This window comes from Narcine bancroftii, unplaced genomic scaffold, assembly GCF_036971445.1.
Source record: "Narcine bancroftii isolate sNarBan1 unplaced genomic scaffold, sNarBan1.hap1 Scaffold_289, whole genome shotgun sequence".
Classification (NCBI taxonomy): Eukaryota; Metazoa; Chordata; class Chondrichthyes; order Torpediniformes; family Narcinidae; genus Narcine; species Narcine bancroftii.
Window position 1 is genome coordinate 49,820 of NW_027212024.1, and position 26,951 is coordinate 76,770.

The 26,951-nt window shown below is 49.4% G+C and overlaps 1 protein-coding gene across 1 annotated transcript; it reads left to right on the plus strand.

Annotated features, from left to right (window-relative positions):
* Positions 1–1,226: 1,226 nt before the first annotated feature.
* LOC138750878 (HIRA-interacting protein 3-like) lies at positions 1,227–20,491 on the plus strand. The gene is made up of 7 exons (XM_069912990.1): positions 1,227–1,306; positions 5,823–5,943; positions 6,477–6,633; positions 7,498–9,554; positions 16,926–17,106; positions 18,685–18,783; positions 19,539–20,491. The coding sequence occupies exons 1-7, from the start codon at positions 1,254–1,256 to the stop codon at positions 19,694–19,696; spliced, it is 2,826 nt and encodes a 941-aa protein (XP_069769091.1). The 5' UTR covers positions 1,227–1,253; the 3' UTR covers positions 19,697–20,491.
* Positions 20,492–26,951: the final 6,460 nt, after the last annotated feature.

The following is a 26,951-nucleotide window of genomic DNA, read 5'->3' on the forward strand; positions in this document are numbered from 1 at the left end:
TGTTGGATCTTCTTAAAAACATCAAGATGGGTAAGTGCCCGGGGTCAGATGCGATTATATCCCAGGCTGCTGTGGGAAGTGAGGGAAGAGATCGCTGGGGCAGTAGATATGATCTTCGAGTCCTCCTTGGCTGCAGGGGAGGTGCCGGAGGATTGGAGAATGTTTAAAAAAGGTAATAGGGAGAATGCTGGGAATTATAGACCAGTGAGTCTTACGTCCGTGGGGTGCAAACTATTGGAGAGGATTCTTAATGAGCATTCTTTATGAGCATTTGGAGCAGTGCAGTCTAATCCAGGATAGTCAGCCTGGCTTTGTGAGGGGAAGGTTGTGCCTCATGAGTCTAATTGAGCTTTTTGGGGAGGTAACAAAAGAAATTGATGAGGGTCGGGTGGTAGATGTGGATTTTGACAAGGTCCCTCACAAGAGCCTCGTCCAGAAAGTCATGAGGCAGGGGATCAGTGGAGGTGGAGGTAGGGAGAGGGAGGTGGGAAGAGTAGGGAGGGGAAAGTAGGAGAGAAGGGAGGGATAGGAGGGAGATAGGAGAGGATGGGGAGTTGGGGAGAAGAGGGAAGGGGAGGTAGGAAGGGAGTGGGGTAGGAGAGGGAAGGGAGGTAGGAGAGGTGGAGGTAGGAGAGGGGAGGCGGAGGTAGGAGAGGGGAGGGGAGGTAGGAGAGGAGGGAGGAGAGGTAGGAAAGAAGGGAGGGGATGTAAGTAAGGAGGGAGGGGAGGTAGGAGAGAAGGGTGTGGGTTAGGAGAGGAAGGAGGGGGAGGTAAGAGAGGAGGGGGAGGTCGGAGAGGTGGAGGTGGGGAGAAGGCGAGGTATGATAGAAGGGAGTGGGGTAGGAGAGGAGGGGAGGGGAGGTAGGAGGAGGTGGGTAGTAGGTGAGGAGGGGGAGGTAGGGGGTAGGAGGGGACATGAGGAGAATCGCCGCCTTCTTCATCAACATGACGCCCGTCTGCCCTTTCCAACATGGCACCCAAACACAGCAGCCGAAGGATTCTGGAGCCCTTGGGGCAGGGTCGGTCTCCACTCAGCCGCCACACTGCAGGCAAAACGCCCTCAAGAAGATGGCAGCCAGTGGAGGTCCTGTCATGAGCCCAACCGATCGACCTCAGCAAGATGGCCGCCGAGGCGGGGTGGGTGCATGTCAGTCGATCTCCACCCCTGCGCCTCTGCCATTGGACAGCGGCACGCAGCGGACGGCGAGCACCAAGCGTCGCGATTGGACAGCGCCGCCAAGGCGGGAAACAACATGGCGGAGAGGATGCAGCAATTCGTATCGGAGCTGATGAGGGAAGACCTTGGGTGAGCGCCGGGGATCGCCCGCCTCGCGCCACGCAACGTCACGGAGCGGGAAGGGGGTGCGACATCAAGTGACGACAGCTACCGTGAGAACCCTGGCTACGGGTCACCCGCAGGAGCAGCCGCCTTCCCGAGCTGTGGAACGTAAACCCTGGGATACGCCAAGTTCCTGCGTTACGTCAAGCCTCCGCGTTACGTTAAACCCTCACCCGCGTTATGTTAATCCCTCCCGTGTTACATTAACCTTCTGCGTTATGTTGACCACCCCCTCACCGCGTTACATAAACACCGTGTTATGTAAACCCCCCCCCCCCCCCCATTAGATAAACACATATGAGGTGTTGCATTTTGAAAGGACAAACCAAGAAACGACATCCACGATAAATTTTCGGGCACTGAGGGGTGCGATAGAACAGAGGGCTCTGGGGATACAGATACACAATTCCCTGAAAGTGGCGAAGCAGGTGGACAGTGTTGTAAAGAGAGCTTTTGGCACATTGGCCTTGATAAATCAAAGTATTGAGTACAGGATGTTATGGTGAAGTTGTACAAGTCTTTGATGAGGCCAAATTGTGTGCAGTTTTGGTCACCGAACTACAAGAAGGCTATCAATGAGAAAGAAAGAAGGCAGAGAAGATTTACTTGGATGTTGCCTGGAATTCAGGAACTGAATTTCATGGGAAAGATTCAACAGATTATGGCTTTATTCCTTGGCGCATAGAAGAATGAGGGGAGATTTGATCGAGGTATTTAAAATTATTAGGGGGTAGACCTCGCTCTGGTCAGGGAGAGTGAGGTCGTCATAGATAGCAGTTACAGCCAGGTGGTCACACCAGGGCCATGGGAGGAGGACAGGAAGGTCACGGTTAGGAGAGGGAAGAGGAATAGTAAGGTGGTAGAGAGGGCCCCTATGGCTGTGGCCCTCAACAACAGTACTCCTCTGGGTACTGTTGGGGGAAACAACCCAGCTGGGGAAAGTGTCAGTGGCTGTGCCTCTGGCACTGGTTCGGCCTCTGAGGCTCAGAAGGGTAGGGAAAGGAAGAGGAGGGCAATAGTCATAGGGGACTCAATAGTCAGGAATACAGACAGGGGATTCTGTGGACAGAGCAAGGAGAACCGGATGGTGGTTTGCCTCCCTGGTGCCAGGATGTTGCTACTCGAGTCCAGGACATCCTAAAGAGGGAGGGAGATGAGACATAAGTCGTGGTACATGTAGGGAGGAACAACGACATAGGGAGGAATAGAGAAGAGGTCCTGAAAATTGAGTACAGGGAGTTAGGTAGAGAGTTAAAAAGGACCACAAAGGGAGTAATCTCGGAATTACTGCCTCTGCCACGCGACAGTGAGAGCAGGGATAGAACAAGATGGAGGTGGAACGATTGGCTGAAGGGGTGGAGCAAAGGGCAGGGATTCAAGTTTGTGGATCACTGGGACCATTTTTGGGGTAGGTGTGACCTGTACAAAAAGGACGGGTTGCATTTGAACCCCAGGGGACCAGGATTCTGGTGGGGATGTTTGCTAGGGTTACTCAGGAGACTTAAAACTAGAATGGCTGGGGGGAGGGATCCAAATGAAGGAGAACAGCAAGGAGAAGGTTAGAGTGCAATCAGAGAAAGTTTGGAGACAGTGTTTGAGGGGGGAAAGGCAGGTGATAGAAAAGGGGGATGCTCTATACGAAGATGGACAGAGGACAATTGCAAAAGATCATAAGAGAGCTGTTGGTAAAGATCGGGGCAAACAGGAAGTAAAAAGTGGGAAATCTCTAAAATGCATATATTTTAATGCTAGGAGCCTTGTAAGGAAGGTGGATGAGCTGAAGGTATGGATTGACACTTGGAAGTATGACATGGTAGCGATTAGTGAAACATGGCTATAGGAGGGATGTGACTGGCAGCTAAATATTCCTGGATTTAGTTGCTTTAGGTGTGATAGAACCAGGGGGGAGCGAGCAAGAGGAGGTGGGGTTGCATTACTTGTTAGAGAAAATATTACAGCGGTGCTTAGGTGCTTAGCCTCATCCAGGGAGGCTGTTTGGGTGGAATTTGAGGAATGGGAAAGGGGAAGTTACAATTATAAGGGTGTATTATAGACCACCGAATGGGGAACACGAATTAGAGGAACAAATTAGTAGGGAGATAGCAGATATTTGTAATAAGCACAGGGTAGTGTTTGTGGGGGGTTTTAATTTTCCGAATATGAGTACTATATTCAATTTAAAAAGAATTTTAAGAAAGAAATTAGAAAAGCTAAAAGAAGGTATAGCAAGCAGGGTGGAAATAAATCCAAAGGGTTTCTACAAATATGTAAATAGCAAAAGGAAAGTGAGATAAAATTGGTCCAATAGAGAATCAGAAAGGACAAATGTGTGTGGAGCCAAAATAGATGGGGGAGGAACAATTTCTTTTCCTCAATATTTACTGAGGAGAAGGATATTGAACTGTGCAGGGTAAAGGAAGCAAAGGGGGTATATATGAAGACTATAGTGTTTAAGAAAGAGGTAGTACTGGAGCTTTTGAAACATATAAAGGTGGATGTCTCCAGGTACTGACAGGATTTTCCCCTGGACCTTGAGAGAAGTTAGTGAGGAAATAGCAGAGGCGCTGGCAGTGATTTTTCAAATGTCATTAGAGACAGGTATAGTGCCAGAGGATTGGCGTGTTGCGCATGTGGTTCCTTTGTTTAAAAAGGGTTCGAGGAGCAAGCCTAGCAATTATCGGCCTGTAAGTTTGACGTCTGTGGTCAGACCACAGGTAAATTGATGGAAAACATTCTTAGAGATAGTATATATAAGCATATGGAGGGACAGGGTCTGATCAGGGGCACTCAACACGGATTTGTGCATGGAAGGTCGTGTTTAACCAATCTTGTTGAATTTTTTGAAGAGGTGACTAGGAATGTTGATGAGGGTAGACCAGTGGATGTTGTCTATATGGACTTCAGTAAGGCCTTCGATAAGGTTCCGCATGGGAGGTTAGTTAGGAAGGCTAAGTCCTTGGGTATTAATTTGGAGATAGTCAAATGGCTGGAAGGAAGGTGCCAGAGAGTAGTAGTAGATAATTGTTTGTCAGGATGGATGCCGGTGACAAGCGGTGTACCTCAAGGTTTGGTATTGGGACCGTTGCTGTTTGTCATATATATTAATGATCTGGAGGATGGGGCGGTAAATTGGATTAGTAAATATGCAGATGATAATAAAATAGGGGGAATTGTGGATGATGAAGAGGATTTTCAAAGATTGCAGAGGGATTGCAGAGGAGTGGGCAGAAAGATGGCAGATGGAGTTTAATGCTGATAAGTTTGAGGTGCTTCATTTTGGAAAGAATAATCACAGCAATACATATGTGGTAAATGGGAGGGCATTGAAGGATGCAGTGGAGCAGAAAGATCTAGGAATAACGGTGCATTGTTCCCTGAAGGTAGGAGTGCATGTGGACAGGGTGGTGAAGAAGGCCTTTAGTATGCTTGCCTTTATAAATCTGCATAGAATATAGGAGTTGGGAAGCAATAATGAAACTGTACAAGGCATTGGTGAGGCCAAATTTAGAGTACTGTGTGCAGTTCTGGTCACCGATTTATAGGAAGGATATTAACAAGATAGAGAGAGTGCAGAGAAGATTTAGATAAATGTTGCCTGGGTTTCAGCATCTGGAATACAAGGAAAGATTGAGCAAATTAGGTCTTTATTCCTTGGAACATAGAAGGCTGGGAGGGGATTTGATAGAGGTGTTTAAGATAATGAGAGGGATAGATAGAGTTGATGTGGAAAGGTTTTTCCCATTGAGAGTAGGAGAGATGGATACAAGAGGTCATGGGTTGAGAGTTGACGGGCAAAGGTTTAGGAGTAACATGAAGGGGAACTTCTTTACTCAGAGAGTGTGGAATGGGCTTCCGGGAAAGGTGGTAGAGGCAGGGTCAATTTTGTCATTTAAGAAAGAGTTGGTTAAGTATATGGATGGGAGGGGGATGGAGGGATATGGGCAGAGTGCTGGTAAGTGGGATTAGAGGAGGGTTCTTGGATCAGTGCGGACTAGAAGGGCCAAATTGGTCTGTTTTCGTGCTGTAATTGTTCTATGGTTATAAATGTAGATTGGCTTTTACCACTGAGGGTGGGTGAGATCTAAACCAGAGGACACGGGTTGAGGGTGAAAGGGAAAGGTTTAGGGAAACCGTCACACAGAGAGCAGTGGGAGTGTGGAATGAGCTGAAGTGGTGAATGTGGGCTCAATTTTAACATTTAAGACAAATTTGGACAGGTACATGGATGGGAGAGGTAAAGAGGGATAGGGACTGGATGCAGAGCAGTGGGACTAGACAAAAAATTGTTCAGTGTAGACTAGAAGGGCCAAAAGGTCCTGTTTCTGTGCTGTAATATTCTATGGGAGAAGGCCGGGCAGTGGAGCTGTGTGTGAGAATTGAATGGCGGGAAAGGTTTGAAGGGCTGATTGGCCTATTTCTGCTCCTGTGTCTGGTGGTATAATGTTAGTGAACGTGTGTGTAAACTCATTCTCACTGTCAACAGGAAGCTGACCCACTCCATCGTGCAGCAGAGGTACCAGGCACACTTCAAAAGGGAGGCGCTGAGCAGCGAAGAGAAGGCGGAACTGAGGGCGGTGGTGGAGAGGCTGCTCCTAGACTACCTGGTGAGGGAGAGGCAGCTGCTTCCACTATGGTGGATAGGCTGGCAGTGATCCGGGGTCACCAATGGGCAGCTCCAAGAGACAGGCATGCCGCTTGCGCGCGCGCGCGCACACACACACACACACACACACACACATCCAGACAGACACACGCATACAGGTACAGACACACACAAATGCACACGCACACACACACATACAGATGCACACACGTTCATATACACACATATACAAACGCAAATGCACACACCCACACATATCTAGACACACACATACACATATGGAGAGGTAGACACACTCAAACACGTACATACTGACAGGCACACGCACGCACACACGTACAGAGATGCATACACATACCCATGTTCAGAACATACATACACACACACACACACACACACACCTTACACGGGTCCTTCAAAAAGATGAGTTGGATGGGTGGGATCCAGTTCTTGACAGGTGGGGATGAGATGCATCACTGGGTGTGTGATGGATTCCTTTTCCTCTCCTTCCCCCCCACCGCTCTGGTGTCATAGAGCAGTGAGTCCAGTGATGACGAGCCCCTCATCAGGAAAGCAGAGGCTCTGAGACAGAACAGGGAGCGAGAGAAGCGGCAGAGACACAGCAGTGGGGGAAGCACCGAGACCCCCTCACCCCAGCAGAAGAGAACACGGAGAGAGAAGAAAAGCTCAGGTAGACCCATACCCCCTCTCCACCATAAAACCCCACTGGCATACATAGGAGTCTAGTCAGGGAGGGGTGTAGGGGACTGAAGATGGTTACAGACACTGGTGTGGGGGGGGGGTGTAGGGAACCGGAGGGGGTTACAGAGACAAGGAGGGGTGTCGGGGACTGGAGGGGGTTACAGAGACAGGGAGGGATGTAGGGGACTGGAGGGGGTTACAGAGACAGGGAGGGGTGTAGGGAACCGGAGGGGATTACAGAGAAAGGGAGGGTGGAGAGGACCGGAGGGAATTACAGAGACAGGGAGGGATGCAGGGAACCGGAGGGGTTTACAGAGACAGGGAAGGGTTTAGAGGACTGGAGGGGGTTACAAAGACAGGGAGGGGTGCAGGGAACCGGAGGGGGTTACAGAGACACTGAAGGGTTTAGGGGACCGGAGAGGGTTACAAAGACAGGGAGGGGTGCAGGGAACCGGAGAGGGTTACAGAGACAGAGAAGTGTTCAGGGGACCGGAGGGGGGTACAAAGACAGGGAGGGGTGTAGGGGACCATAGGTGGTTACAGAGACAGGGAGAGGTGCAGGGAACCGGAGTGAGTTACAGAGACAGGGAGGAGTGTAGGGGACCATAGGTGGTTACAGAGACAGGGAGAGGTGCAGGGAACCGGAGTGGGTTACAGAGACAGGGAGGAGTGCAGGGAACCGGAGGGAGTTACAGAGACAGGGAGGGGTGGAGAGGACTGGAGGGGGTTACAGGGACAGGGAGGGGTGCAGGGAATTGGAGGGGGTTACAGAGAGAGGGAGCATGATTTTGGTGCCTGCATTTTGGTGCCATTCCTGCTTCTCCTGCCAAGTTGCCAGTTTTGCCTGTTCCAGGTAGCGAAGCAGAGAATCCAGTTAGGAGCTGGGCGGGAGATGGAGCGCAAAGTGAGAACTCTCTTTCAGCTTCCGAGAGTGACCAAGTGATGCCAGCCTTCTGTGGGGAGGGGATGGCAGTCTGCCCTGAGCTGGGGACCGAGTCCGGAGACACAGAGGCTGACACAGAGGACAATCCACGATGGGGGGCTGAGAACCCTGCTACAGAACAGCTCTTGATCGCTGACCACCTGGGCAGCGAGGGGAAGGAGAATCAACGCGACGGGGCAATCTCCAAGGGCAGACACGGTCAAGGGTCTCAGAAGAAGCCCCTATCCCCAAGGGATGAAGCGGTGTCGGAGGAGGAGAGTGAGAAGGAATCGGAGGCGAGTGAGAGTGAAGAACTGATGATGAAAAATGTGAGGGGGACGAATGGAATGAAGAAGGGTGTGCAAGGGACCCCAAGGAGGACCCTCTCCCAGAAGAAGATGGAGGTGGTGTCGGAGGAGGATAGTGAGGAGGAATCAGTAAAGAGGACAGCAAGGAAGAAGGAGGGCCCCTCAGGGGAAGGGAAGAGTCTTCGAGGGTCCCAGAAGAAGCCCCTATCCCCAAGGGATGAAGCAGCGTCGGAGGAGGAGAGTGAGAAGGAATCGGAGGCGAGTGAAAGTGAAGAGCTGATGATGAAAAATGTCAGGGGGATGAATGGAATGAAGAAGAAGGGTGTGCAAGGGACCCCGAGGAGGCCCCTCTCCCAGAAGAAGATAGAGGTGGTGTTGGAGGAGGATAGTGAGGAGGAATCAGTAAAGAGGACAGCAAGGAAGAAGGAGGGCCCCTCAGGGGAAGGGAAGAGTCTTCGAGAGTCCCAGAGGAAGTCCCTCTCCCAGAAGGAGGTGTTGGAGGAGGAGGAGAGTGAGGATGAATCAGAGGCAAGTGAGAGTGAAGAAGAGCTGATGAAGAATGTATGGGGGACAGGTGGAGCAAAGAAGAAGAAGGGTGTGCAAGGGACCCCGAGGAGGCCCCATTCCAAGAAGGTGGTGCCAGTGGAGGATAGTGAGGAGGAATCTGCGAGGAGGAGAGCAGGAAAGGCGAGGAAGAAGGACTCCGCAGGGGAAGGGAAGAGTCTTCGAGGGTCCCAATGCAAGGAAGGCTCCCAGAAGAAGGAAGTGTCGGGGGAGGAGAGCGAGGAGGAAAAGAGTGCGAGGGCCGTGAGAGGCAAAGGTAGCGGGAAGCAGACGAACACTGCGCTTGAGTCGCAGAAGCCCCGTGAGGAGGAGGAGAGGGGAGCAGGGAAGAAGAGGAAGACCAGCGCAGAGAAGGAGAGGATCCCTCGAGGACCTCAGAGCAAGCCAGGCTCCCAGAAGAAGGTGGTTTCAGAGGGCGAGAGCGAGGAAGGATCAGGGCTGAGCGAGGAGTCGGAGGAAGAGGGGAAGAAGGCGGTGATGGGAGCGAAACAGCAGTGCTTGCAAAGGTCCGAGAGGAAGATCGCCTCCCAGAAGAAGAAGAAGATGGCATCTGAGGAGGAAGGGAAGGGTGGAGGAGGCAAGGGGAGGAAAAAAGAGACCAGCGCGGAGAAAGAGAGTCTTCAATGGTCAAAGAACAAGCGGAAGGTGGCAGAGGTGGTTAGCGAGGAGGACTCAGAGGCGAGCAAGGGAAAGAAGAATGTGAGGGGGGCAGCAAAGAGGACATTTCGAGGGAGCTGGACGAAGAGCAAGCCGAAGAAAGACATGGAGTCGGAGGGGGACAGCGGGAAAGACGAGGAATCAGGGGCGACGTCGAGCAGCGAGGAGCTGCCACAGGAGAAAGGCGAGGAGAGGAGGCTGGCGAGCGAGAGTGCGACGGACTCGAGCGGAGAGGTAGAAGGGGGCGGAAAAGAGCCTGGGTGGAAGAAAACACCAACCTGGCGGCCGTCGAGTGGAGGAGGAGGAGGCTCGTCGCGTGAGGACACGGCCAGATCGAGGAGCGAGGGGGGCAGCTCCGGGGATGAGGATTCCCTGCCGAGTGGCGATGAAGATGGAGGGGAGAGAGGTGGCTGCGCCAGTGGGACAGATTCGAGGACCAAGGTCAAACCCAGTGCCAAGGTAAGCCATCTGTGGAGAAACCCCAGTGCAGTGGGATGTAGGTAGGTTAAGTGAGTGGGCAAGGGTCTGGCAGATGGAGTACAATATTGGTGTTTGTGATCCACTTTTGAAGGGAAAATGGGAAATCAGATTATTATTTAAATGGCATTTGCATTTTGGAAGGTCAAACCAAGGAGGGATGTACACAGTAAACGGTCGGGCACTGAGGAGTGCGGAGGAGCAGGGAGATCTGGGAGTTCAGATACTTGTTCCCTGAAGGTGGTGTCGCTGGTGGTCAGGGTTGTAAAGAGAGCTTTTGGCATCTTCGCCTTTATAAATCAAAGTATTGAGTATCTGAGTTGGGATGTTATGTTGATGTCGTTTAAGACATCGGTGAGGCTAAATTTGGAATATTGGGTGCAGTTCTGGTCGCCGAACTACAAGAAGGATATCAGAAAGATTGAGAGAGGCCAGAGGAGATTTACAAGAATGTTGCCTGGGTTTCAGAGTTTGAGTTACAGGGAAAGGTTAAACAGGCTGAGACAGTGGTTCTTGACCTTTTTCTTTCCATCCTCAGACCACTTTAAGTAATCCCTGTGCCATCGGGGCTCTGTGATCAGTAAGGGATTGCTTAAGGTGGCCTATGGGTGGGAAGGGAAGGTTAAGAACCACTGCTCTAGACCCAATTGTGACTGAAATATTTGGCTTGAGAATAATGGTCGTTGGTCCATTTCCTTTGGAGTTCTGAAACCGTGCACATCACGAGTCTATGAGGGACAATTAAAACCGTAAGCAGTCCCTTACTAATCACAGAGGACATGGCACAGGGATTACTTAAAGTGGTATGTGAGTGGAAAGAAAAAGGTTGAGAACCACTGGGCTAGGACTTTACTTCCTGGAGCACAGAAGATGAGGGGTGATTTGATAGAGGTATTTAAAATGATGAGGGGGACAGATAGTGTCAACGTGGACAGGACTTTTCCCATTGAGAGTGGGGGAGATTCAAACCAAAGGACATGGATTGAGATTGAAGGGGGAAAAGTTGAGGGGTAACATGAGGGAGACGGTGGGAGTGGGAAATGAGCTTCTGGCGAAAGTGGTCGATGCGGGTTATATTTTAATATTTAAGGAAAAGTTGGTTAGGTCAATGGACGAGAGGGTGATGGGCCGAGTGCCGATCAAAGGGACTAGAGGGGAGAGGGTATTCGACATAGACTAGAAGGGTTGAACTGGCCTGTTTCTGTGCTGCAATTGTTAAATGATCTGGACCACAAGTTGCTCCATACTGTTGAGAATCCTGCCATTGACCATCCTCATCTCCGACCTTCCAAAGTGCACCGCTTCACAGTTCCCCAGATTGAATGCTACAAGATCACAAGATGAGTCCAGGATAGGAGTGAGAATGAGAAGGAGCCCATTTAAAACAGTGGAGAAATTTCTTTAGCCAGAATGTCATGGATATGAGGAATTCGTTGCCATATACAGCCGTGGAGGCTGGATCGTTGGGAAAGTTTAAGGGGGGAGATTGATCGGTATCGAATTAGTCAGGGGATCAAGGGACATGGGGAAAAGGGCCAGAAATTGGAACTAGACGTGAGAACAGTTTCGCTCAGGGTGGAGTTGCAGAGCAGAGTCGATGGCCGAGCAACCTGCTTCTATTCCTTTATCTTGTGATAGGAATAGAAGGAGGCCCATTGGCCCATCGAGTCCTCCCTGCTGATCCATCCTCCCACTCGGCCCCACTCCCTGGCCTTCATCAAGTCTCTACCCAATGACCTCGCTTCCGCGGCCGCCTGTGGCAACAAGTTCCACGTGCGTGCGGCCCTCTGGCTGAAGGAAATTTCTCTGCATCTGTGCTTTATCCTGAAGTTGTGCTAGTCTCCCCTACTGTGGTAAAACAACTTTGCCTCATCGACTCTGTCCCGGTCGTTCAGCATTCGAAATGTCTCCATGAGGTTCTGCAAATTGAACTTGCAAAGCCACCTATTCCAGACCTCGAAAGAAGCGGCCCCCAACTCTGACGCTTGTGGAACACCCACTGGTAATCAGTGGCCGACCAGAAAACGATCCCTGTATTCCCACTCTCCAGTCCTTTTTCTACTGGCTTCCCAGTTAATTGGCTGTACAGTGTCCCAGGATAAGAAGCCCTTTCCACTGGGCCCACCCTTAACTGGGACACAACTCATCCTTGGGGGATCGGAGCATTCCTCTTTCAATGGAAACGGGGTGATTTTCTGTTGCCCATTCCACCGGCTTCATCAGCACAGCGGTATCAGCAAGCAGGCTGACAGGCGTAGAGGCGCTTAATCCCTGGCGTGATAGTACATCATTTGACACCAGCGTTTGGATAGCATTCCTTTTCCCACTGGACCCTGTCCCAGTTAATTCCTGGGACAGGGCACCAGTGGGAAAGGGGCTTTTGTGTCCTGCCGAACAGCCAATTCCCTACCCATGCTAGTATCCTTGCTGTAAAACCGTGGGCTCTCATCTTGTTCAGCAGCCTCATGGGCAGCTCCTTGTAGAAGGCCTTTTGAAAGTCCAAATACACATCATCCACTGTTTCTGTGCTGTAGTGTTCTATGATTCTAAGGACTCAAGCCCAAAATGTTGTTTACGTATATACTTGTGTAATAGTTGATCCCATGCAACAGCCAACACCCCCCCCCCGCCCCACCCCCACTGTCTAACCCGTGTAAAAGTCAACCCCCCTATTTTTGGCCCCAACCAAGCTCCTGACTACCCGCCTATCCGAGGAGCTCCTGACACCCTGATCCTTCACCCTGGCCACCCACCCACCCAAACCCCCAATGCTTCAATCCTGGACCTTCACCCCAACTTCCTGCTCATCAGCGCTCCTGATGCCCCAATCCTGGACCTTCCCCCGGCTTCCTGCCCATCAGAGCTCCCGGCGTCCAAAATTCAGACCCTCACCCCAGCTGCCCACCCACCAGAGCTCCTGATGCTCTGATGGTGGACCCTCGCCCTGGCTGCCCGCCCACCAGAGCTCCGAACATCCAAATCACGGACCCTCACCCAAGCTGCCCACCCACCAGACTTCCTGATTCCCCGATCCTGAACCTTGCCCCAACTTCCCGCCCACCAGAGGTCCTGATGTCCAAAATACAGACCCATACCCTGGCCGTCTGCCTACCAGAGCTCTTGACATTCAAAACACGGAATCTCACCCTGGCCGCACATCCACCAGAGCTCCCGATGCCCCAAACGTAGACTTACCACCCAGTCCCATCCATCCGAGCTTCCGACACCTTGAACGACAGGCACCTACTGCGGTCAAAGACATGACCTGTGTAAAATTTGACCCCTCCACCACCCCCAAATTTGACCCCAAAAATTGGTCCAAAAAACTCAAATTTTACATGCATGTACAGAACCATAGAACATCACACCACTGAAAACAGACCCTTTCGGCCTTTCCAGTCTGTGCCGAACCATTATTCCACTTGGTTCCACTGACTGCACCCTGTCCGTTGCCCTCCGTACCTCTCCCATCCATGTACCTGTCCAAATTCTTCTTAAATGTTAAAATTGAGCCCGCATTCAATACTTCAGTTTGTTCCACATCCCCTCCGCTCTCTGTGTGAAGAACTACCCCTAAAACCTTTCCCCTTTCACCCTTAATCCGTGTCCTCTGGTTTGGATCTCACCCACCCTCAGTGGAAAAAGCCAACCTACATTTACTGTCTGTCCCCCTCAGAATTTTAAACACCTCGATCAAATCTCCCCTCATTCTTCTACATTCCAGAGAATAAAGTCCTAACCTGTTGAACCTTTCCCTGTAACTCAGTTCCTGAAGTCCGGGCAACATCCTAGTAAATCTTCTCTGCCCTCTTTCTATCTTACTGATATCTTTCCTGTAGTTCGGTGACCAAAACTGTACAAAATTAGGCCTCACCATGTCTTATACAACTTCAACATAATGTCCCAACTCCGATACTCAATACTTGGATTGATGAAGTATTTATAAATGGTATGTACAGGTTGAACCTCTCTAATCTGGCGATGTTGGGACCTGGCCATTTCCGGGCCACAGAAAATGCTACAAAACTGACCCCCAAGGACCCCCCCTCCCCCCATGTAAACATCAAAGGTAGAACAAAGCTTATTACAGAAAATAATACTGTGGGGCAGCACAGTGAGCCTATCAGCGCAACACCTTTACAGCGCTAGCAATCGGGATGTTAGTACAAACTCCCTACAGACAGCGCAGGACTTGAACCCTGGTCCTGATCGCTGGTGCTGTCATAACCATATGACCAGAAACAATTACAGTACGGAAACAGGCCACATCGGCTCTTCTAGTCCGCACCAATTTACATGAAACTCCACTAGTTCCACCTACCCATGCCCATGACCCTCCAACCCCCTACCATCCATGTACTCATTTTGCCTCCTCTTAAATGATAAGATTGACCCTGCCGCAACTACCTCTTCTGGAAGGTCATTCCACTCAGCCACCACTCTCCAAGTGAAGATGCATCCTCTTGTATTACTCCTAAAGTTTTGCCCCCTAACCCTTAACTTATGACCCCGTGTTCCAATCTCCCCTACCCTCAGGGGGAAGAGCCTATACACGTCTACTCTATTTATTCCCTTCATAATTTTAAATACCTCTATCAAATCCCCTCTCAACCTTCTACGCTCCAATGAATAAAGTCGCAGTCTGCTTAATCTTTCTCCGTATTCTAGATAGTGCAATCCAGGCAACATTTTTGTCAACCTTCTCTGCACTCTCTCTACCTTATTTTTTTTTAAACTTTATTTATTCATTAAAAAAACATAATATATGACATATACAACAAGTAACCATAAACATGAATATTATTTTTTATATATAAAAAGAGAAAAGAAAAGAAGCCCCCCCCTTCAGCCAACTCTCCTAAGGAGAGCCATAAAGAAAGAAAAAATATTAAAGAAAAACTAAATATACATATTAAGATCTAATCAATGTAAATATTCTGAATATAACAACCACTTATTAATAAAAAAATATAATTATCTCGCAAAACATACATAATTTTTTCCATTATTAAACAATATTTCATCCGATGGTGATATCTCTAGATGCAGAAAAGGCATTTGATAGAGTTGAATGGAACTTTTTGTTTAAGTTTTGGAGAAATTCAAGTTTGGTCCTTTTTTTTATTGGTTGGATTAGGGCTCTATATAGTAAACCGGTAGCTAGAGTATTGACGAATTGTTTGATTTCGGAACCCTTTAAGTTAACTCGATCAACTCGTCAAGGTTGTCCTTTATCACCAGCTTTGTTTGCGTTAGTGATTGAACCTTTAGCACAGTTGATAAGACAAAATACACAGATTATAGGGTATGAAAGTTTTAAGACGAGGAGTATAAAATTAATTTATTTGCTGATGACGTATTGGTGTATTTAATAAACCCAGCTCAGTCACTTTTGCACTTGAAGGAGTGTTTAATACAATATGGATGTCTTTCTGGATATAAAATTAATTGGGAAAAAAGTGAAATATTACTGGTAAGTGAAAGAGATTATTCAGTTTATAAGAATATTATTAACTCTCTCTACCTTATTGATATCCTTCTATAATTTGGGGACCAGAACTGCACACTACTCCAAACTTGGCCTCACCAATGCCTTAAACCACCAGTGTCAAACTCAAATTCACAGAGGGCCAAAATTAAAAACTTGGACTAAGTCATGGGCCAAACTAAATATTTATTGAAAATTTTCAACAACATCTGCATGTTTTCTCTTCTTTCAACATATGTAATGTTAAACTTTTTCTTATTAAAATAAATGTTTAATAATAGTTTTGGTTAAACTCTTTCCAGAAGAAGCATTAACAAATGAGAAATAAATAGTATTTCTCTATAGCCTTTAAGCTCCTTTTAAATGTATTTTTTTTCACAAGCCAACAAGTCAAAAAAATAACAACTTGCTTCAATGACAAACAGGTTTGTCTTTTAAAATGATGAACATATAGTCTCCCTCCCACCTGTCTTGAAAGGCCCTGTTTTCTGTCATTCGTTTGGCCATTTTCCGTAAGGGGTTTATTACACGTGAGTTGGGCGACAGGTCACAGATGCTAATGAAAGTAAAGAGAGGAGGTGGGGGCGATTAGTGGGCTGACGCCAACTCATTTGCAAAGCATTCTGGGATTTGTAGTATTAGCTCTGCATGCGCTATACTGGCCCGGCGGCTAGCGGGCCAGCTCTAATACATATTTGATATGATCTTGCGGGCCAAATATAATTATATCACGGGCCAAATTTGGCCCGTGGGCCTGAGTTTGACATGTGTGCCTTAAACCATCTCAACATCACCTCCCAGCTCCTATATTCTATGCTATGATTTATAAAGGCCAGCATACCAAAAGCCTTCTTCACCACCCTATCCACATGGGAATCCACCTTCAAGGAACACTGAACCGTTACTCCAAGATCCCTCTGTTCCTCTGCATTCCTCAATGTCCTCCCCTTCACTGCATACGTCCTATTTTGGTTATTCTTCCCAAAATGAAGCACTTTACACTTATCTACATTAAACTCCATCTGCTACCTTTCCAAACAGTCCAAATCCTTCAGTAGTCCATGAAAACCCTCCTCACTATCCACAACTCCCCCTATTTTTGTATCGTCCGCATATTTACTCACCCAATTTACCACCCCGTCATCCAAATCATTAAATATAAATGATGAACAACAGGGACCCAACACCAATCACTGGTCTCCATCCTGACAGACAGTCGTCCACCATGCCTATCTTCCAACCACCTCTGAACCCATCTGACTATCTCTATATTAAACCCAAGAGATTGAACCTTCTTCACTAACCTTCCATGCGGAACTTTATCAAAAGCCTTACTGAAATCCAAATAGACCACATCAACTGCTCTACCTTCATTAACCTTTCTGGTCACCTCTTCAAAAAATTCAACAAGATTCATCGAACACGACCTTGCACGGGACTTGAACCTTGGTCCCAATCACTGGTGCTGTCAGGGTTGACTCCGCCACCGTTAGTACAAACTCCTATCAGGCAGTGTGGGACTCGAACCCTGGTCCCGATTGCAGCAGATTCAACCTTTATAGCGCCAACGATCAAGACCTGGGTTAGAATCCTGCGCTGTTTGTAAGGAATTTGCACTAATGGTGGCAGATTGTAAACTTGCCAGACCACAGAGCATTTGATAACAGAGGTTCGCCCTGTATCTTTATCTTTGCTCCATGAAGGGCACTGTTTGACCTGCTGAATTTCTCCAGCATTGTATTTTTACCTCAACAACGGTGTCTGCAGACTTTCATGTTTTACTCCTCTCACCTCTCCGACATCTCTTCATTCCGAAGGGATGGTCCCAGGGCCACCCGTACTAATCTGCAGACGTCTGCTTTCAGAAACAGTCGAGTGGTGACCGGGAGCCAGCCAAGGAAGAGCACCCCTCCGTAAGGCGTCTGAAACGCTGCCTCCTCGCATGTGGTGTGCGCCGGAACTACAAGAAGCTGTTCGAGAAGTGTCACTCTGAGAAGTCCAAGGTCAGGGTCCTGCGCGAGGAGCTGGCCAATCTGGGGGTACAAGGTAAGCCCCTCACCCCAACCCTCGGAGGTTCCCTTCCTCTGCCAGAGCTAGCCATGGCTCATGGTGTAGGGACAGCCCAGCCGCCAGACCCCATTTTACACTGGCCCTCTTGTACTCCGCAATAATCTGTACCTTTGTGGTTCCTGCTCCCCTTCCTAGATCTCCTTTCAGCTCCCTGATTGCCCACGATCTGCCTCCCTCTCCTTCCCTCTCCCCGACCTACCTCCTACGATCTCCTCCCCTTTCCCCAATCTCTCACCCTCTCCCCAATACCCATCCCTCTCCCTGATCTCCACTCCCTATCCCTGATCTACCTCCTGCAATCTCACTCTCCCCAATCTCCCTCTCCCCTCCCCGATCTACCTTCTGCAATCTCTCACCCTTTCCCCGATCTCTCTCCCTCCCAATCTCCTTGACTCTGATCTTGTTGTTCCCCAAATCTCTCTCAGCCCCCCGCCCCCATCCCTCTCCCAGATCTCCGCCTCCCTCTTTCCCCATTCCCCATCTCCCCATCGTCCAATCTCCCCATCTGACTCTCCCTTCCGACCTCTTTCCAAACTCCCCACCATCCATCTCTCCAATTCACCCTTCCCTCTCTCTCAAATCTCCCCATTGGTGAAGTCATCCCATGCTGTATAAAACAGCAAAAAACAACAGAACCATAACATGTTCCCCTGTGGTATCTATAAATGTCTGGGAAATGTCAGAGTGTCCTTTACTCAAGGTATATGGCCTTATACGGGAGTTAGCTACTATCTCACCAAGGCACAGACAAGGTCATGTTAAGAATGTAATTATATTCCCACCATCTTGCAAGCAGCTAATCCATTAAACCTTTCTAAACCATATTAAACTAATTCTTTCACACCCTCCCTATCTCCCTTCCATCCCCTCTCCCCTCCGTTCCACTTTCCCCGTTTCCTCTCTCCCCTCCCCTTCGCTTTGTTCCCCATTACCCCATCCCACTTCCCTTCCTCTCTCCCCATTTCTCACCTCTCCCCTCCCCATTCCCATCCTGTTCCCCTTTAATCTCTCCCCTCCCCTTCCTCTGTTCCCCACTACTCTCCCCCTCCCCTCCCCTTCCTCTGTTCCCCAATAATCTCTCCCCTCCCCCTCCTCTGTTCCCCACTACTCTCTCCCCTCCCTCTTTCACCTCCCCTTCCCTATTACTCTCTCTTCCCCCTCCCTTTCCCTTCTTGTTCCCCATTAATCTCTCCCTGTCCCTCTGCCCTTCCCAACCTGTTCCCCATTACTCTCTCCTCCCCCTTCCAATCCTATTCCCCACTACTCTCTCCCCTCCCCTTTCCTCTGCTCCCCACTACTCTCTTCTCTCCCCTCCCTCTTCCCTTCCTCTGTTCCCCATTACTCTCCCCTCCCTGTCCCTCTCTCCCCTCTCCCTTCCCTTCCCATTACTCTCCCCTCCTCCTCCTCCCCTTTCTCTCTGCTCCCCATTACTCTCTCCCCTCCCTGTCGGTCTCATTCCTCCCTGTTTCTCTCCCTCCCTTCCCCCTTCTGCCCCTCCTCCACATTACTCTCTGACCCCCATCCCTGTTTCTCTGTCCCTCTCCCCCTGCTCAGGTAACCCTACCCTGGAGAAGTGTAAGGTGGTGAGGATTAAACGTGAGGAACAGGCTGAGCTTGATTCGCTGGACATCAGTAACATTATTCCCTCAGAGGGTATGTAATCTTCCCTCTTCAGCTGCAGCCCCTCCACCCCCTACTCTCGACTAATCTTGTGAGGCGAGATGCCCAGGGAGTGTGAGAGAGATCCTTGATGAGAAAGGTGGATACTCAGGGAGAGAGGGAAACCCCCAGGGTCAGAGGGGAGGCCTCCGGGGTCAGGGTGATACAGGGTCAGAGGGGAAACCCCTGGGGAGAGAGGGTAGACCTCCGGGGAGAGAGGGTGACACAGGGACAGTGGGGGAAACCCCCAGGGAGAGGGTAACACAGGGTCAGAGGGGAATACCCTGGGGGAAGGTGACACAGGATCAGAGGGGAAACCCCCGGAGAGAGGGTGACACCGGGTCAGAGGGGAAACCCCTGGGAAGAGAGGGGAGACCTCCGAGGAGAGAGGAAGGGGTGAGGAGAAATGGACAGGATTGGGGATGGAATAGGGAGGGGAGGATAAGGTGTGGGGTTGGAGATTGGGAAGGGTCTGGCAGGGAAAGAGATATGGGAGGTCAGGGAGGGAGGGGAAGATGGAGGACAGGGAGGGGAAGATGGAGGACAGGGAGGGGGGGACTGGGAAAGGGGGAGGAGTGGGGGGACTGGGAAAGGGGGAGGAGTGGGGGGAGGGGCCAGGGAAGGGAGATATGGGAAGAGGGGAGGGAAGGGGGGACAGGTACAGGGGACAGGGAGGGGGTTAGGAGGGATAGTTGGGAGTGGAGGAGAGGGGAGGGAATGGTCAGGACTGATCGCTGTCTCTCCTGCAGGCCGACCTCGTCGACGCTGTGGCCCTACCTGGGGATCCCAGGCTCTGGACCCCTATCGACGGGCGCTGGGGTCTGACTCTGAGGGAGATGTCCCCCGCAAACTGACAGCCTGGGCCAACCTAAAGGGCCTGATCAGTGAGGAGTCGGACAGCGAGTGAGGGAGCGACCCCCCCCTCCTCTCCACTCCCCTCCTCTCTCCTTGCCTCACATCCCTCTGCTCCTCTCCTCCTTCCCTCACTTCCATCCTGGACTCCTCCCTTATCTCCACTTCCCTCCATTCCATTCCCTTCCTCCTCTCCCTTTCCCTTGCCTTCCACTCTCCTCCGTCCCGGCCTTCTCTCCAACTCCCTCTCCAAAACCCCTTCTCCCCCACCCCCTTACCCACCCAGCTCTCCCCATCCTCTCCAAACCCCCTCTCACCCAACCCCTCTCTAACACCCCTACCACCTTTCCCTCACCTACATCACCCTGCACCCCATCCCCTCGCCCAGCCCTCTCCTCCAACCTATCTCACCCTCTGTCCCACCCCTCTCTGCTCCCCCAACCAGTCTCCACTCAGCTTTCCCCTACCACCTCACCCCCACGACCCTCTAACCTCCCATCCCCCTCTCCCCGCTCCCCCACCCCCTCTCCCCTCCACTCTCAAACACCCTCCCTCGCCCCCTCTCCCCGACCTCTCCCTCCCTCACAACGGAGGTGGGGGATGTCAACAAGAGGTAGAGACTGGTGCTCTTTGATGCACTCCCCCAGCCCACCCCCCGGACCCCCCGGCATGGCAGAGCTGCCGATCAGGGTCAGGATACCCAGGACAAGGCCGCTGGGTCCGTGAGCTTGCGCGCCTGGGACAGGGATTCATCAGCAGGACTGTCCCGCGGGAAGCAAGCACAATGGAGCTGGTCATGGCCGCTGTCTGTCTCGACTGCCATGTAAATAAAGGACAAGATTTAACACCAGAGGCAGCAACGATCTTTGACCGTTTAATGGGGTCTGGCAAAGGTGGGCCTGGGTCCAAATACAGAGAGGAGCCACGTATGTCAACCTTTCCCTCAGCAGCCTCTCTCTCCCCCCACCCCCCCTTCCAAGTTCTCTGACGCTAATCCCCCCATTTCTGTTCCCCACATCCCTCCTACTCTCCGTAACCCTCCACACCCCTCCTATTCCCTACACCCCTCAGTCTCTGTAAACCCCACTGGTCCCCTACACCCCTCCCAGTCTCTGTAATCCAGCCAAATCCAGCCTCTAGGGTAACTAACATTAATTCCCCCCTCCCTCACTGAGCCCTCTTCTCCCCCCCCCACCCCCCATCCACGGGGTCACTGATGTTTACCCCCCCTCCCAGTGACTCCTCTCCCCCAGCCTGACATTAATCCCTGCAACCCCCTCCAGTACCCCACAACTCACTCGATCTCCCATCACCACCCTCTATCCCCACACACCTCCCTATATCTGTACTCTGCATCCTCTTGATCTCTGTAACCCACACTATGGTCTCATTCCCTTCCTGTCTCTATAACCTCACTCTGGTACCCACCCTGCCTCTGTAATCCCCCCTGGTCCCCTACACCCTTCCGTCTCAGTAACCCCCCCCTTCCAGTCCCCCACACCCCTCCCCATCTCTGTAACCCCCTCCATACCCCTCCCTGTCTCTGTAACCCCCTCCGATCCCCATCTCCATTCCCCCCATTTTCATCACTTCCTTTATAGAGACAATGACAGGCTGGCCTGGATGCTGTGGGGGTCCGTGAGATATGAACAGTGACAGCACTGACCAGCATCGGTGAATCCTTCTTGGTGGGGAGTGGGGGTTTTGTCCCCTTTTGATCTCCAGGACCTCTGCAAGAAGATGGCTGCTTGAACGTCAGAGCCCCCTTCAACCAGGAACTGCATCCCCCCGTATTCTGGGCTTTCAGAGTTGGTCAGAGGTTCGTTGGCAAGATGGGATGTCTGTGGCTGGTGTCCCACAGGGATCAAAGCTGCCCTCTCGCCCTGTGATCCTCCCCCCCCCCCACCACGGGTGGATAGGTGAGGATCAGTTTGCAGGTGGCCTGAATGATGGAGGTATTTGTGAGGGTTGGGTAGAACTACCTCACCCTCGCGTACCCCTCCCTTACACCTGTAACCCTCTATTTCCCCCTGGTATGGAATGGGATACAATGTTGGCAACTGTGTAGTCATCCACTTTGGAAGGACAAACCAACGTCAGACGTACACAGTGAATGGTCGGGCCGAGGAGTTCGGCAAAACAGAGGGATCTGGAAATACAGACATAATTCCCAGAAAGTGGCGTCTCAGGTTGGAGAGAGAGGTTTTGGCATCTTGGCCTTTATAAATCAAAGTATTGAGTACAGGAGCTGGGACGTTATGGTAAAGTTGTACAAGACATTGGTGAGGTCACATTTGTAGTGTGTGCAATTTTGGTCACTGAATTATAGGAAAGATATCAGTAAGATAAAAAAAAAGGGCAGAGAAGATTTACTAAGATGTGGGGATTTCAGGAACTGAGTTACATGGGAAACAGAATTTCATAATAAATTCTGATTCTGAAAGGTTCAAAATGTGGGGACTTTATTCCCTGGAGTGTATAAAAATGGGGAAATTTGATGGAGGTGTTTAAAATTATGAGGGGGACAGTCAGAGTAAATGTAGGTCGGCTTTTCTCACTGGAGGACATGGATTTAGGGTGAAAGGGGAAATGTTTATGGGGGACGTCTTCACACTGAGAGCGGTGGGAGTGTGGAATGAGCTGAAGTGAACGTGGGCTCAGTTTTAACATTTAAGAAGAATTTGGACAGGTACATGGATGGGCCATAGACTGGGTGCAGGTCAGTGAGATGAGGCAGAAAAATGGTTTAGCACAGAGTAGAAGGGCTGAAGGGACCTGTTTCTGTGCTGTGATGTCTGGTTCTAAGATTATTATTGAAACGGTAAGTGATTGCAGCACTCTGCCGGGCGGCAGGACCTGGGAGTGCTGGGGCACGAGTCGCAAAAGGTTGGTTTGCAGGTGCAGCGGGCCTTCAAGAAGGCAACTGGAACACTGGCCCCTCACTGCTGGAGGGATAGAATTGAGGAGCAGGGAGGTTCTGCTGTGACTGTGCAAGGCACTGGTGAGGCCAGATCTGGGGAACTGCGGGCAGGTCTGGTCTCTGCACTAGAGGAAGAGTGTACTGGGTTTGGAGGAGGTGCAGAGGAGGGTCAGTAGATCCATTCCAGAGATGAGAGGGTTAAACATAAGAAACGAGCTGGAGTCGGTCATCCGACCCATCTAGCCTGCTCTGCCATTCCATGTGATCATGACTGATCTGATCATTGACTCAACTCCACCGAACTGCCTTTTCCCCATATCCCTTAATTCCTTTCTTTTATGTAAAAATCCATCTAACCAAACCTTAAATGGGTCGCTTCAACTGCTTCCCCGGGCAGAGAATGCCACAGATTCACAACTCTGGGAAAAAGTTTTCCCTCATTTCTGTCTTGAATCTACTCCCCTGAATCTCGAGGCCATGTTCCCTAGTTCTGGTTGGCCTATGAGGAGAGATTGAGTCATCTGGGACTATACTCGCTGGAATTTAGAAGAATGAGGGGATCTGGTAGAAACGTATAACATTATGAAAAGGCAGAGATAAGGGGGGTTTGCTAGTGCTATTGGGGAGGGTTGAAACTAGTTTGGCAGGGGGAAGTAATTTAAAATGAGTGCAGAGTATAGGACAGTAGGGAGACACAGGAAATTACAACAGGGAGAGGAATAGTGAAGAGTTACTCAATAATAGAAAAGGCAGGAGAAAGTGCTGTACAAAAAGAATACAGAACATACCATTTCAGTATCGGGTTTAAGGGCACTATATTTAAATGCACGTAGCATTAGAAATAAAGTGGACGACCTGGTTGCCCAGATTCAGCTGAAAAAGTATGACATTGTGACCATTACTGAAACGTGGCTCAATGAGGGGTGTGACGGAGCTCAATATCCAAGGTTACACAGAGAATAGGAAAGATAGGCAGATGGGGTGAGTCTGATGATTTTTAAAAAATGGCATTAAATCAATAGAAAGAAGGGACATGGGGTCAAAAGAGAGAATCATTATGAGGTGAATTAAATATATCAAGGGTAAAAAGACCATTCTAGCAGTTAAATACAGGTCCCCAAACAGTAGCTGGGAAGTGGATAATGAGCTACAGCAAGAAATGCAGAGGGCATATCACAAGGATAATATCAAAATAATTATGGAGGATTTTAACATGACGGGATTGGGAAAGACAGGAAAATTCTGGAAGCCAGGAGAGATTTTGTAGAAAACCTAAGAAATAGCTTTTTTGAACAGCTTGTTGAGAAGCCTACCGGGGATCTGCCATTCTGGATTGGTTCATGTGCAATGAACCCGAAGTCGTTAGGGAGTTAAAGGTCATAGAACCTCTAGGAAGCAGTGATCATAATATGGTTGAATTCAATTTAAAATTTGAAAAGGAAAATTTATCGGATGTATCAATTTTTCTGTGGTATGAGAAAGGAACTGGTGCAAGTAAACTGGGAAAGCAAACTAACTTGAGGATCAGAGCAGGACTGGAAGATATTTTTGCAAGTAATAAAAGGCATTCAGGATAGATATATTCCAAGGAAAAAGAAATTTGTCCAAGGAAAGATGGTACCATTGTGGCTAACAAAAGAGGTGAAGACCAAGATCAAAGCAAAGGAGAGGGCATACAAGGAAGCTAAAATTAGTGGGAAATCAGAGGTCTGGGATTCCTTTCAACACTTACAGAAAGAGATAAAGTCATTCGGAAAGAAAAGATGAACTATGAAAGGAGATTAGCTAACTATTAAAAGAGCTTTTTCAAATATATAAGAAATAAAATAGAGACACTTGTTGACAGGAGCAATAGAAAATGATGTTGGGGAAATTGTAATGGGTTATAAAGAGATGGCAGAGGTTACAGTATTTACGTCTGTCTTCGCTGTGGAAGACAGTAATATCCCGAACAGTCAGAGGCTCAGGTAGTAGAGTTAGATTCAGTTAGGGTTACTAGAGAAAATGTGCTAGGCGAACTAAACAGATTAAAAATTGATAAATCTCCCAGGCTGGATCAGATGCATCCACGGGTTTTGAAAGAGGTGGCTTTGTAGATTGTAAATCCATTGGCGATGATCTTCTAGAAATTGATAGACTCTGGAGAGATTCCAGAGGATTGGAAGGTCGAAAATGTGGTTCCACTGTTTAAGAAAGGTGGGAGACAGAAAAAAGTAAACTATAGGCCAATTAGTCTGATGCCGGTAGTTGGGAAGATAGAGTCAATCCTCAAGGATGAGGTGATGAAATATGAGATGTATGACAGGATAGGTCCAAGTCAGCATGGTCTTTTAAAGGGTAGATCCTACCTGACCAACTTATTAGAGTTTTTTGAAGAAAGCTCAAGTAGGGTCAACAAAGGAGAGGCTGTGGATGTTATCTATTTAGATTTTCAAAAGGCTTTTGATAAGGTGCTGTATATTAGGGTGCTAAATAAGATGAGGGCCCATGGAATTACAGGGAAGTTATTAAACTGTAGAGAAGTGGCTGATAGGCAGGAAGCAAAGAGTTGAAATTAAGGCATCTCGATCTGGATGGCTACCTGTAACTAGTGGTGTTCTGCGGGGGTCGGTATTGGGGCCGTTGCTGTTTACAATTTATATTAATGATTTGGATTGTGGAATGAACGATTTTGTGGCCAAACCTGCAGATGACACCAAGATAGGTGGCGGAGTAGGAACTGTTGAAGAAACTGTAAAGTTGCAGAAGGATAGAGACAGATTGGGAGACTGGGCAAAATTATGACAGATGAGATTTAACATAGAGAAATGTACAGTTGGACATTTTGACAGTGGAAACAAACAGGCTGAGAACTATTTGGATGGGGTGAAAATTCAGACCTCAGATGTGCAAAGGGACCTGGGTGTCCTCGTGCAGGGAAACCTAAAAGTTAATGACCAGGTGAAATTGGTAGTGAAGAAAGTGAATGCTCTGTTGGCGTTCATTTCAAGAGCAATAGTGTACAAGAGTAAAGAGGTATTGATGAGGCTCTATGGGGCACTGGTGAGGCTTCATTTGGAGTACTGTGTGCAGTTTTGGGCCTCCTATCTTAGAAAGGATGTGATGTTGGAGAGGGTGCAGAGGAGATTTACTAGGATGATTCCTGGAAAGCAAGGGCTACCGTATGAAGATCATTTGGCAGCTCTTGGGTTGTATTCATTGGAGTGTAGGAGAATGAGAGGAGGTATTTTGTATTTTGAAAGGCTTAGATAGGATGGATGCAGGTAAGATGCTTCCCTTGGTGGGTGAATCGAGGACATGGGATCATTTTCTGAAAATTCATATTCATATAAAACAGATTAGGAAGAACTACTTTAGCCAGAGGGTCATAGATCTGTGGAACTCACTGCCACATACAACAGTGGAAGCCAGATCACTGGGAGTATTTAAACAATAGCCAAGTATCTCATTAGTGAGGGCATCAAGGAAAAGGCCGGAAATTGGGACTAGAGTAGATTTACAGAACAGATTCGATGGGCCTAGTGGCCTGCTTCTGTTCCTTTATCTTGGAAGATATAGATACGTTGTTCCTATTGGTGGGGGTGGGGGGGAGACTATAATGAGGGGATGTAGCCTCAAGATTCAGGGTAGTAGATTTAGGACGGAGCTGAGGAGGAACTGTTTTTCCCCAGAGGGTGGTGAATCTGTCAGATTCGCTGCCCATGGAAGTAGTGGAGGCGACCTCAGTAAGATATTTGATAGATTTTTACAAAGGTGAATGGTGGGGCATATTGTACAACAGAGTGACCTCGGGGTACAGGGACTGACACAGTGAATGGTGGGGAGAGTTGTATAACAGAGAGACCTTGAGGTACGGGGACCGACTTGGTGAACGGTGGGGAGTGTTATAGAACAGAGAGACCTCGGGGTACAAGACCGACACAGTGAATGTTGGGGAGTGTTGTAGAACAGAGAGACCTTGGGGGTCAGGGACCAACACGGTGAATGGTGGGGAGTGTTGTAGAACAGAGAGACCTCGGGGTACAAGACCGACACAGTGAATGTTGGGGAGTGTTGTAGAACAGAGAGACCTTGGGGGTCAGGGACCAACACGGTGAATGGTGGGGAGTGTTGTAGAACAGAGAGACCTCAGGATGCAGGAACTGATACAGTGAGTGATGGTGAGTGTTAAAGAACAGAAGGACCTCAGGGTATGAGAAATGACACGATGAATTGTGGGGGGGTGTTGTAGAACAGTGACCTCAGGGTATGGGGATCAACATGATAAACATTGAGGAGTATTGTGAAACAGAGAGGCATCGAGGTCAGAGCGAACATGGTGAACGGTGCAGAGTTTGTTGAACACAAAAACGATTTGCTTTGATATTCCCAGGACTGGAGGGGCTCGAAT